General features: G+C 42.6%; 1 protein-coding gene across 10 annotated transcripts in view; it reads left to right on the top strand.

Moving 5' to 3' along the window:
• Nucleotides 1-13886, top strand: part of sh3pxd2aa (SH3 and PX domains 2Aa) — a 360165-nt gene that overhangs the window by 225283 nt on the left and 120996 nt on the right. For all 10 annotated transcript variants that reach the window (XM_060898802.1, XM_060898807.1, XM_060898803.1 and 7 more), the window contains one exon: nucleotides 8605-8630. In XM_060898802.1, the coding sequence (XP_060754785.1) occupies nucleotides 8605-8630 (26 nt within the window). The remainder of the gene's footprint in view (nucleotides 1-8604; nucleotides 8631-13886) is intronic.

Below are 13886 nucleotides of genomic sequence, written 5' to 3'. Positions count from 1 at the left end.
AGATGCGAAGAGATGAGTGCTGGCATGGAGGGAGGGAGTAAAGACCAGGGTGATGGAAGGATTGCAAAGTGGAAGAGTGAGACAGATACTTATAGCGATTATGTCTTTCCAGTTATAATGTAATGGTTTAAGAGTCAAAGTCACTTTCACGCCAGAATCTGGTCTTCCCAGGCAGTCTCCTGTCCCAGTACTAACCAACTCTTTAAGCCGTATGGGTGCGGCACCGATCTCCATTTCGATAGCCCTCGGCCTCTCACCTACTGAATACAGCTAGGGTTACAGTGGGGGGGCGGGTCCTCTGGTAATCGCCAGAGTTTGACTTCCCCACTCGCATCTGTATTGCAGCGTGCCTTGCCAGACGGTAGTAGGTACCATTTTTTGATGGTCTTTGGTATGACCCAACAGCGAATAGAACTCGCGATCTCCCCGTCAAGAGGCGGACACGCTAACCACTAGGCCAACTCGCTGTAATGGTTTAAGAATACAGTGCAGTAACTTAAAGGAGAACTGAAGGCAATTTTTTTATGATCAAAATTCTATTTATCTCATTTTATTAAATATAGGAACGCATTTTAAATAGCTATTTTGTCACTGCTATAGCAAGTTATGAGCATTTGAAATATGCTATGTACTGTAATAGATCAGTCCATATGTCAAAGCAACGGCCGTAAGCGAGATTCGTCGAGGCCTGTGCGAGACATCGTAGGACGGAAGTAAAACGTACAGCGGAAATCAAAGTGACCGACATCTTCCAACGTTGTCAAAAGACGCGCGCGCCCTCTTTCGAATGCTGACGTAATCAAGCCGGAAGTTTTGTTTGTGTTGATAGCAGTCAGGAAAGTTTGACAAAAGTAGGCAGTAATCGTCATTTAAACTCGTTTTTGTGCAATATTTCGTTTGGAAAACAGTTTTCAAAATGGCGGCACTGACACCTGGCTGACACTTGACGTTTCGAAGTCTCGCACAAGTCTCGTGAAGATCGCGCAGATAAGCGATGCCTGCAGTGGACCGAACGAACTAACATGTTCAACATGACTAAAAACCGAATAGGCTGATAAGTCTCATCTCATTATCTCTAGCCGCTTTATCCTGTTCTACAGGGTCGCAGGCAAGCTGGAGCCTATCCCAGCTGACTACGGGCGAAAGGCGGGGTACACCCTGGACAAGTCGCCAGGTCATCACAGGGCTGACACATAGACACAGACAACCATTCACACTCACATTCACACCTACGCTCAATTTAGAGTCACCAGTTAACCTAACCTGCATGTCTTTGGACTGTGGGGGAAACCGGAGCACCCGGAGGAAACCCACGCGGACATGGGGAGAACATGCAAACTCCACACAGAAAGGCCCTCGCCGGACCCGGGGTTCGAACCCAGGACCTTCTTGCTGTGAGGCGACAGCGCTAACCACTACACCACCGTGCCGCCATAGGCTGATAAGTATAATATTTAATTGCAATTAAATATTATACTGCCACTTCTCACTGGAGCTTTTTTTATTTTATTTTCTCTCCTTTTTTTATTTTAATTTTTTTTCTTTTTTCTGTGTGTGTTTGTTTGAGTGTTTTGTCCGCCGGTTGTGGTGTAGCTCCGGACCCAGTTTTGGGCGTCGGTTCCCTCCAGGCCTTGGTTCGCTGTGGGTGATGCCTGTGCTCCCAGCTGTGGACTGCAGTGAGCTCGTTGCTCGTTTTAACATCGTGGTTGTCCAGCGCTCTGTGCTTTAATGCTTGGCGTGATGTTCCGAGCGATGTTGCTCGGTGGCGTCGCAGCAGCTGTGCAGGCGGTTTGGGACACACCAGCGCTCTGCGTGGTGGTGCTTCTGTGCTTGCTTTGTGAATCCATGGCGTGGTGTTCGAGCGATGTTGCTGGCGGCGTCACGGCGGCTGTGCTGGAGATGTGGGACTTGTTTTCGTGTGCCTTTTGGTGGGACTGTGGCTGCTACACCACTGGAATGACATCCTGACCTCTATTTGGTGGACTTTTTTCTGCCCATTATTGTAAAGCGACCTTGGGTTTTGAGAAAGGCGCTATATAAATTGAACATATTATTATGTTATTATTAATATTATTATTAATTAGTTGCCAATATGAGTCACGGTATAAGGTTACGAAAACCAAAAACGTAATTGAATAACACGTTAATTAAGAAATAAAGCAAGTTTAAAAATGACATCAGTTCTCCTTTAAGTGTATAGTGTAATGACATAAGTGTAGTGCAGTGGCTTAAAGGGACAGATCATGAAAGACTCACTTTTTCAGTGCTTGTGCATATACGTTTGGGTATCTGGAGCCCAACAACCCAGAAACTCTGAAATAAGACACCCAGTCAGTTTCCTTCGAGCTGCCCATTTCAGAAAACATGAGCTTCAACAAGACGTTCAGATTTGTCTCCCCTTTCTATGTCACAAGCAGAGCTCATGAGAATTATGCCGCCCCCTCATTTGAATATCTCCATTTATGACTTGAGAACTGCCTTTGTGAATGATTATTCATGAGGAAAACGCTACCTGATTGGCTGGCAGAAGAGGGGGTGGGATGAGCAGTGGCTCATCATTTAAAGGAACAGGCAATCAATCAAATCGGCCGTTTTGAACAGGGCTGTTTAGACAGATGCCCCTTTTCCACCAAAGCAGTTCCAGGGCTGGTTCGGGGCCAGTGCTTAGTTTGGAACCGGGTTTTCTGTTTCCACTGACAAAGAACTGGCTCTGGGGCCAGAAAAACCGGTTCCAGGCTAGCACCAACTCTCTGCTGGGCCAGAGGAAAGAACTGCTTACGTCAGCGGGGGGGCGAAGTTGTTAAGACCAACAACAATAACAAGACCGCGAAAGATCGCCATTTTTAAGCGACGAGAAGCAGCAGCTGTACAAACGCGAAGTCATCCATTATTATTATTGTTGTTGTTGCTGCTGCTGCTGCTTCTTCCGTGCTGTTTTTCCTTCGATATTTGCGCCAAGGTTTATGCAAACGTAGCGATGTAACTGATGTATACAATGACGTAACTGACATATACAGCGACGTAATGACATGGCTTCCCTTAGCACCGCGAGCTATGGAAAAGCAAACTGGTTCTCAGCTGGCTCGCAAGTTGAACGAGTTGTGAACCAGCACCGGCCCCGAACCAGCCCTGGAACTGATTTGGTGGAAAAGGGGTAAGAGTGAGAAGGGACCTGTGGTGTTTTATCCTTGTGGTATTTTGATCAAAGTATGTCAGACATTTCATTAAGACCTCAGGGAACTGTGTCAACTTGTGGAAAAGAGGTATAATATGTCACCTTTAAGAGTATAGTGCAAGAGTATAAGGCAGTTACAAATGTCTATAGCAAAACGGCTTAAGAGTATAGTGCAATAAATGAAGAGTATAGAGAATTGAGCAGTCAGGGTTAATGTCGGCACATGTTTATTGAGCTATGTTAATACACAAGTCAATGGAAATACCTCGCAGAGAGAGAATTGAAAAGGTGTGTCGTCTGAATTATCTGTTATATTGAATGATTTTTCTATCCTGAGATTTAAATTAATTTCAGTCACTTTAGTGCAGACCCTTGTGGTGGTGCTCAGTTAACCCTCTGGGGTCGAGAGCTTGGCCGGTGAAGCTCGGCAGGTTTAGAAGGAGTAGGTCATGTATTTAGATAAATATCTTCGAGTTTTTCATCATACAAGCATGATAAACATATTAACAGAAACGTTATACTTTACACTTTCCTATGTGCCCACTGCCAAATAATATTCTAGTTTTTAAATTAGATGAAACATAAAATGTGTCACCTTACTCAGGCCCTGTCCACACGGCAACAGATTCAGGTGACTCCGATACAATTGTTTATCGTTTAGGCCTGGCGTCCACACGAACGCAATCTTTTTGAGAACGGGTTCCAGAGTGGAAAGATCTGGCAACGTTGCCGTTGCGAAGTCGTCTGGATGAGTAGAACGGATTTGTTTACGATGACGTCACAACCACATGACTGTGAGTGCTTCACGCTGGGTAGAAGTGTAACGAACTCGATGCGAGTTATCAACAAATCCTATAACTTGGTTCATGAAACGCGCTTACAAAATATTTTCACTGTGAATATTTATTGTGTAATGGTGCAAAGTGAGAGAGAGAGAGAGAGAGAGAGAGACTCTGCCCTTAGGGCAGAGTCAATCCCACCAGCAAAAATAGGGAAAAAAAGGAGCGATCTCACCTCTTCAGATGTTGCTTTAAGTCCTACAATACATTCCTCAAAAAGGGCGTAGAGGAGCAAATTAATCCATCAACGTGTAGCATTCAATTTATTCCGGACCATTAAAGACGCCGCCTTCCGCGTAGAATCATACGTCATCCTCGCCGCCATATTGGATAGGTCAAAGCGGAGAATAAAGATTAGCTGCATTTAACTGTACCAACAGGTTTGCCGTCCAAACGAGATTGCATGGGATTACCTTTCACAGGTGAGACTGGAAAAATACTTTTCATTGTATTTGGTCATTATAACGTAATTTTACGAACAGATTTTCCTGACTTTGTGGCTAATATGAAGTCTCGCGCATAATAGTTTATGCGCATGCATCCTTGCTTCTTCTATTGTTCTGGTGTCTCCGAAGGGACCGTCTTACAGCGCCCCTAGAGGTGTGGCATGTGTATTGCATCGTTTTCAGCAAGCGTTGCGTTGCCATATGGACCTGATATTTTACTGATCGTTGCCCATTTGGACGCGATATATTTTTAAATAAAATCTCGTTGCCATTGTCGTGTGGATGTAGCCTCAGTCACACCAGAGTGTGTGCACTTGCACATTCATAACAGACTATTCACATGGTAACGGTATGATGATCACTTTCACTCTTTCAGTTTCGATTGGTTTCTCTTTCGGGCCGGGAATGTCCACTGTAAACAGGATAAAATCTGTCAGACATAGTTTAGACTATTTGGAGGTAAAACCTGTTGCGAGATGGCATGCGGATTTTATGCACTTCAGATGATTCAGGACAGCGAATCAATTCATGATTCAGAACAGCGATTCAATTCAATCTTGAGAACTGCGACACTGATGATGAGCAGTGCCCTTTATTTATTTTTTAACACTTTGACTCGATCCAGCCAAAGATCAGCTCGAGTAAGTGAAACTGTTTCTACCATTTCTTCTATTTCTGATGAGCAGATCGGTTGATACGCATGCGTGAGCAATTTTTCCAGAGTTAAAAGTATTTTCCTCAAAAATAGTTAATTTTGCTCGATTTTGAGTTTAGAAAGTAAAAGTTGGAGTGGGAGCAAAATTACAGAGTAATTGTGTAACTGAGCAACAGGGTTGGTTGTGGCTCTGAACGGAGTAAAATAGTACAAGAGTTAATTTCAAGACACACTGAATAAAGTCAAATACCAGATAAATGAAGCTGTTGTAAAAAGAAGTTTTTGAACCGTGTTGGAATGTGTGGAAAAACCTGATCTTACCCATTGGGACTTGGCCTGATGGGATTAAGAATTGGCAGTGGAAGGGGTTTTCACTCTTCTCATTGAGAGGCTGTCCACACGGCAACAGATTCAGGTGAATCTGATAAAATCGTTTATCGTTTCGGCCTGGCGTCCACACGGCACCAGCGTTTTGGGTGCCCCAAAACGACATTTTTTGAGAACGGGTTCCAGAGTGGAAAAATCTGGCAACGGCGCCGTTGCGAAGTCGTCTGGATGAGTAGAACGGATTTGTTTACGATGACGTCACAACCACATGACTAGAACAAGCAGCACTCTCGCTGTTTTGTATGAACCACTGCATTGCATTCACTTTTGTATACAGCTTTTCTTTTAAATAAACAAGTAACTGAACCATTTCTTGAATTTCTTTTTTTTTATTGGATAAGACTGCTTTTCAAAATGTTCACACACAATATAAAAAGTTATATAAATTATATAAAAATGCTTTTCAAAATGTTCACACACAATAAGAAAATTAAGTTATATAAAACTATGCACACTAATAAAACTAATTTGTACACACAGAAGGCACAATTTCCTCGCGTAGTCGCAGCCATCATCTTCTTGTTGTTGTGTGCTTGTTCCTGTGAGTGCTTCACGCCGGGTAGAAGAAGGGGTTTATGCGCATGCGTCCTACTTCTTCTATTGTTCTGGTGTCTCCGATGGGACCGTCTTACAGTGCACGTAGAGGTGTGGCATGTGTATTGCATCGTTTTCAGCAAGTGTTGCGTTGCCATATGTACCTGATATTTTACTGATCCGTTGCCCATGTGGACGTGATATTTTTTTTAATAAAATCTCGTTGCCGTTGTCGTGTGGATGTAGCCTGAATGGAATGGAATTTTTTTACCGTTCTCATTGAATACCCCTCCCACTGCCAACCCTTTATCCCAAAACAGTAGGACATAAATCTTTTTGATGGCCAGTTAATTGTCCAAATCAATGGAGCAGATTTAAGTTTTTGTGCTTGATCCATTCCTAAGACTGAACAGAATCACCTCAACTGACCAAAAGGGTTTGTTACAATGGGTAAGGTCATGTTTTTTTCACACATTCCAACACAGTTCTAAAACTGCTTTTTACAACATCTTCATTTATCTGTTTTTTTTTTTCTCGTGTACAATCATGACATACAGACTACTTAGACTACGTTCAGACTGCACCCTGAAACGACCCATATCCGATTTTTTTGCCCATATGCGACCTGTATCCGATTTGTTACTGACAATCTGAACGACACAGATCCGATTTTTTTCACATGCGACCCAGGCCGCTTGGATATGTGGTCCTAAATCCGATGCATATCCGTTATTTTCACATGCGACTGCAGTCTGACCGGACAGGTCGCATTCATGCGACCTACACATCATCAACAAGAGACAAACGTCACTATTCTGCGTTGGCTAATCCCGCCTCTTTGGTGGAAAACAACAACAACATTTGTACAGTTTTCAGAATTTAAATAGACTTTTATAGAATTGATCAAGCTAATGGTGGATTTGGTAGGGACCTGGATGTTGATCTGTTAGCCTGATTAAATAAAACAGTTTCTATAACTGATTTATAACTTAAACCATCCTGTATTACAAGACTATAAGATTGTTCTGGAAATTTCCAGTAATTTGACACCTTCGGTCTCATTAGTCTGCTGCCCACATTAATCAGATTATTGTGTGAGTTCCGTCGCTGCCACAAAAACCACATCGCCAGGTCTCGCCTCATCTCCATGCTTTACTTGCAAACTTGAAGAGTGCGCTTTTTTTTTTTTACGTATTACGTAGATGTGCTTATTACGTGTCAATTTGCGCATGCGGGACACTTTTGGGTCGTTTTCCGTTCATATTGGAGATCGCAAACAAGTCTCATATAATTGGCAATGTGAACGGCCTAACAAAAAAATCGGATTTCACAACAAATCGGATATGGGTCGTTTCAGGTTGCAGTCTGAACGTAGTGAGAGATATTATTGTAGCTGAACTTGTGCTGAATACAAAAAAAGTCATATGATTTTGAAAATACTGCTTAGATTTGTTGAAATCGACAATTACATCAGAGCATGCCAAAATCATTCGAGTGCCAGAAAATACCTTCAAACCCCAGAGGGTTAATTAATAGTGTATTTTTCCCCTTTTGGATGAATGTTATGTATTATCAGTCATAAGAGTTTTAATTACATTCATATTTGAGATTTTCACACATCTGTTTTGCTGGGCGGCACGGTGGTGTAGTGGTTAGCGCTGTCGCCTCACAGCAAGAAGGTCCGGGTTCGAGCCCCGTGGCCGGCGAGGGCCTTTCTGTGTGGAGTTTGCATGTTCTCCCCGTGTCCGCGTGGGTTTCCTCCGGGTGCTCCGGTTTCCCCCACAGTCCAAAGACATGCAGGTTAGGTTAACTAGTGACTCTAAATTGACCGTAGGTGTGAATGTGAGTGTGAATGGTTGTCTGTGTCTATGTGTCAGCCCTGTGATGATCTGCCGACTTGTCCAGGGTGTACCCCGCCTTTCGCCCGTAGTCAGCTGGGATAGGCTCCAGCTTGCCTGCGACCCTGTAGAACAGGATAAAGCGGCTACAGATAATGAGATGAGATGAGACACGTCTGTTTTTTTTTTTTTCTGGGTGTTTGTTGACATTATTTAGTCCGCTAATTATCTTCTAGGATTCTGATTTTACCTCTTTGTGCTCGTCTGCATTCTCTGCTTCCATTTTTATATTTTACAGACTTTCAGTGTTACACACACTCAAACTGCTCATACCTTAACAGCTGAGGAGCCAAAACCAATTCATTAACGTATTAAGCAGTGAGCGTTTAGTAGATCCTCCCTCCATCCTCTGGAGAAAAGCAGTGAGACAGAGAGAAGGGGAGGGAGCAAATAGAGAGGAACAGGGTATGGGGGAGACAGAGACTGGCTCTGTTTGGGTCACATGATGAGCTGATGTCTGTCTGTTGTATGGCATCAGCAGCTCGTCCTCCAGCCCTCAAGATCAAATACATGCACGCTCGCCACCGTGCCACACATCGCATTCTCGCTAATGCTTGTGTGCGTACGTGTGTGTAAGCGCGCGAATGTTGTCAGCAAGGACTTCAGTTGCAGCTGGAAGATATACAGCCAGAGCTCTAATCATGTCTTTCTGCTGTTTCTTCTTTTTCAGGGACTATGGCACCAAGCGCAAATCAGGTAAGGCAGAGAATTTGACACCATCACTCTGAAACCTGTTGCACTGACCTGCAGTACAGACCAGTGTACGCTAACATCATATCTTGCTCAGCATCTTTCACATACCGTGCATGCTCACTCACTGAATGACTTGCAGTTTTGTCGGATTAAAATGCAACACAGCGTCGAGGCAAAGTCTTGACTCGATGTGATGAGGAACTCTGAAATTACTTTGTTACACACAAAAAAACCAAAACCCACACTATTTCCAAGAGTGACAAGATTTTTTTCGTCAATTTCTTGCACCAGCAGTCAGGTTTTGAAGGTTAGGCAACACGTGTACGGGTACATGCGTTTAGGGGGCGTGGCGTTGCAAGGAACATTGAAGGAAAGACTATTTGTATGCGTTTTAAATAACAACAAAAAAGAACCGACAGTTGTTAAAGATGCCATTACCTACACCGACTTTGTTGGAGGACATTATGTTTACGCCTCTGTTTGTTTCTTAGGCCCACTTTACACGGGGACGGTCTGAAACAAAAACGCAAAAGTCCGTTTTCGTTCTGACTTTTTTCCGACCGTTTTCAAGGAGGAAATCTGCGTCTATACGGTGACGCATAAACGTGTGGAACTCAATTGGATGTGCATGCCAGGCGGCTAGGTGGTGCTGTGAAAGACCTCCGCTATGTCTGCACGCATGCGTGACGTCTTCCGTCTTGTCTGATCTGCACATCTGCGCCGCGAAAACTTTGACTACTCTGGCTATGGTAAGTAAGAAAGTAAGTAAAAAAGTAAGAGCATGCTATACCCGCCTCTGTTCATTAACGGTATATGTGCAGATTCGGTATAGATGTTCGAAGGACTCCTGGACGTTTATTAAAGCTGCCAGAGCAGCTTGAAGGTCCGTTGGATCGATGTAATCAGACATGCTCTTACTTTTTTACTTACTTTCTTACTTCCCGGGCTGGCATGTACAGTATATGACATATGTATGACGTAAACGCGTACCCGACGTGAGCAGATCCGAGCAGAGTTTGGCGTATTGGGTAGTTTAGACGGATATGCAACGGGGGCTGTTTTTAACTTATCCACTCTGGAAGGCGTTTTCAATTTTTTCCGTTTTTCAGCCTCGGAAACGCCGTCCCCGTGTAGACGAAAGGCACTTCCGATAAAATATTTAGTCGTTTTTACCCGACAGCGTCCTCGTGTAAACGGGCCCTTACTCGCGAAAATCTGAGGTTTTTGCAAGTATGTTGATCTGTCCGTTTGTTTGTTGGTGCTCTAGCGTCATCGTTTCTTGACCAGTCTTCACCAAAATGCACAGGACAACTCACTAGGGTCACACGAAGACATCATTAGTTTTTGGTGGGTCAAGGTCACTAAGGTCAAATTCTGTAAAAACACCTAATCGGCTGTAACGTCCATTTCTTTTGCCCCTTTTCCACCAAAGCAGTTCCAGGGCTGGTTCGGGGCCAGTGCTTAGTTTGGAACCGGGTTTTCTGTTTCCACTGACAAAGAACTGGCTCTGGGGCCAGAAAAACCGGTTCCAGGCTAGCACCAACTCTCTGCTGGGCCAGAGGAAAGAACCGCTTACGTCAGCGGGGGGCGGAGTTGTTAAGACCAACAACAATAACAAGACCGCGAAAGATCGTCATTTTTAAGCGACGAGAAGCAGCAGCTGTACAAACGTGAAGTCATCCATTATTATTATTGTTGTTGCTGCTGCTGCTTCCATGTTGTTTTCGCTTCGATATTCGCGCCAAGGTTTATGCAAATGTAGCGACATAACTGACATATACAGCGACGTAATGACGTGGCTTCCCTTAGCACCACGAGCTATGGAAAAGCAAACTGGTTCTCAGCTGGCTCGCAAGTTGAACGAGTTGTGAACCAGCACCGGCCCTGGACCAGCCCTGGAACTGATTTGGTGGAAAAGGGGTATCTGTGATTTTTGCAAGTATCGTACTCTGCACAACTTTTTGTTTGTCTGTCTGTTCCCACGATAACTCAAAAAATAGTGAACGGATTTTGGTGAGATTTTGAAGAAAGGTGAATCATGGGTGAGGAATAATTGATTAGATTTTGATGCAAATCCAGATATATATGTTGATCCAGTATCCAGATATATACAGTATGTGGATCCAGGATTTCTTTGCCTGTTTCCAATCTAACTCAAAAAGTATTGAACGGATTTTGATGAAATTTTGAGGAAAGGTGGTCCATGGGCCAAGGAACAGTTGATTAGATTTTGATGCAAATCTGGATATGTGGCTTAGCGGAGGTGTGGACTCTACCAAGTGCCCTTCTAGTTTCGCCTCTGTTTGTTTGCTTGTTTGTCTGTTCCCAATGTAACTCAAAAAATAGTGATCAGATTTTGATGAAATTTTGAAGAAAGGTGAGCCATGAGCCAAGGAACAATTGATTAGATTTTGATGCAAATCTGGATATGTGACATGGCGGCTGTATGCATTCTACGCTTTCAGTTTAAAGGTGCGGTCAGTAATTTTTAATTTACAACCCTGATTCCAAAAAAGTTGGGACAAAGTACAAATTGTAAATAAAAACGGAATGCAATGATGTGGAAGTTTCAAAATTCCATATTTTATTCAGAATAGAACATAGATGACAAATCAAATGTTTAAACTGAGAAAATGTATCATTTAAAGAGAAAAATTAGGTGATTTTTAAATTTCATGACAACAACACATCTCAAAAAAGTTGGGACAAGGCCATGTTTACCACTGTGAGACATCCCCTTTTCTCTTTACAACAGTCTGTAAACGTCTGGGGACTGAGGAGACAAGTTGCTCAAGTTTAGGGATAGGAATGTTAACCCATTCTTGTCTAATGTAGGATTCTAGTTGCTCAACTGTCTTAGGTCTTTTTTGTCGCATCTTCCATTTTATGCAGTATGTGGTTTGGCATTGTCATGTTGGAAAATGCAAGGTCTTCCCTGAAAGAGACGTCGTCTGGATGGGAGCATATGTTGCTCTAGAACCTGGATATACCTTTCAGCATTGATGGTGTCTTTCCAGATGTGTAAGCTGCCCATGCCACACGCACTAATGCAACCCCATACCATCAGAGATGCAGGCTTCTGAACTGAGCGCTGATAACAACTTGGGTCATCCTTCTCCTCTTTAGTCCGAATGGCACGGCGTCCCTGATTTCCATAAAGAACTTCAAATTTTGATTCGTCTGACCACAGAACAGTTTTCCGCTTTGCCACAGTCCATTTTAAATGAGCCTTGGCCCAGAGAAGACGTCTGCGCTTCTGGATCATGTTTAGATACGGCTTCTTCTTTGAACTATAGAGTTTTAGCTGGCAACGGCGGATGGCACGGTGAACTGTGTTCACAGATAATGTTCTCTGGAAATATTCCTGAGCCCATTTTGTGATTTCCAATACAGAAGCATGCCTGTATGTGATGCAGTGCCGTCTAAGGGCCCGAAGATCACGGGCACCCAGTATGGTTTTCCGGCCTTGACCCTTACACACAGAGATTCTTCCAGATTCTCTGAATCTTTTGATGATATTATGCACTGTAGATGATGATATGTTCAAACTCTTTGCAATTTTACACCGTCGAACTCCTTTCTGATATTGCTCCACTATTTGTCGGCGCAGAATTAGGGGGATTGGTGATCCTCTTCCCATCTTTACTTCTGAGAGCCGCTGCCACTCCAAGATGCTCTTTTTATACCCAGTCATGTTAATGACCTATTGCCAATTGACCTAATGAGTTGCAATTTGGTCCTCCAGCTGTTCCTTTTTTGTCCCTTTAACTTTTCCAGCCTCTTATTGCCCCTGTCCCAACTTTTTTGAGATGTGTTGCTGTCATGAAATTTCAAATGAGCCAATATTTGGCATGAAATTTCAAAATGTCTCACTTTCGACATTTGATATGTTGTCTGTGTTCTATTGTGAATACAATATCAGTTTTTGAGATTTGTAAATTATTGCATTCCGTTTTTATTTACAATTTGTACTTTGTCCCAACTTTTTTGGAATCGGGGTTGTATGAAAAGCCTTTTATTTGTGAAAAGTTTGCTACACATTTTGCCAGCTGTTAATAAAACACTCTTTGAACTGTACCTTACATAAAGCCTTTCTAAAACATTTATAAGCCTTGCACAAACTTGAAGCGACATAAAATTTATGCGATTTTTGTCGTCATGAAATAGATGAAAAATCCTTAATTATCATAATGGGTAACGTAAGACTGTTACTGTAAATGTTTATCTTTATCTTGAAAGATAGTTTGTTTTCACTAATAGCACATTCTTGACACATTGATAAAGCTGTAGAAAGACTACTGTACATCATGCTCCTTAACACAGTGGTGAACAAAACAAGCAGATTTCGTGTCCAGGCTGTAAGTTGCCTGGTAGAGTACGATCAACAACAAATAAGGGGAGGGGGGGGACAAACAAACCCTGATTCTTGTTGACTTTCCAGATGTTTTGTGTAGCAAAATTTGAACTTGATGCATTTCACAGTGGTGTGATGCACCTTGCTGATTTTTTATTTTTTTTTTGTCATGGGCATAAACATGATGTGTTAGAGGATAACAGTCATATACGTGCTCATTTCCCACAGTCTGTAATAATAGGCATAACTAGCTCATCATATGTTATGTTACATAAGATCCCCATTTTTAACCGAGTGAATTCGGATTATGGGATATCAAAACATGGGACTGGGCAGCACACTGGTTCTTTTACTTGCCTTTGTGGAGCAGGAAGTGAATTTATAAAAAGTACTTTATGTGCTGTTAGTAAAGACCAAATACAGTGGTGCTTGAAAGTTTGTGAACCCTATAGAATTTTCTATATTTCTGCATAAATATGACCTAAAACATCATCAGATTTTCACACAAGTCCTAAAAGTAGATAAAGAGAATCCAGTTAGACAAATGAGACAAAAATATTATACTTGGTCGTTTATTTATTGAGGAAAATGATCCAATATTACAGATCTGTGAGTGGCAAAAGTATGTGAACTTCTAGGATTAGCAGTTAATATGAAGGTGAAATTAGAGTCAGGTGTTTTCAATCAATGGGATGACGATCAGGTGTGAGTGGGCACCCTGTTTTATTTAAAGAACAGGGATCTATCAAAGTCTGATCTTCACAACACATGTTTGTGGAAGTGTATCATGGCATGAACAAAGGAGATTTCTGAGGACCTCAGAAAAAGCATTGTTGATGCTCATCAGGCTGGAAAAGGTTACAAAAGCATCTCTAAAGAGTTTGGACTCCACCAATCCACAGTCA

Source organism: Neoarius graeffei, chromosome 18, assembly GCF_027579695.1.
Source record: "Neoarius graeffei isolate fNeoGra1 chromosome 18, fNeoGra1.pri, whole genome shotgun sequence".
NCBI lineage: Eukaryota > Metazoa > Chordata > Actinopteri > Siluriformes > Ariidae > Neoarius > Neoarius graeffei.
The sequence above is the reverse complement of the archived record's forward strand: the minus strand, read 5'-3'. Positions and strand labels throughout refer to the sequence as shown.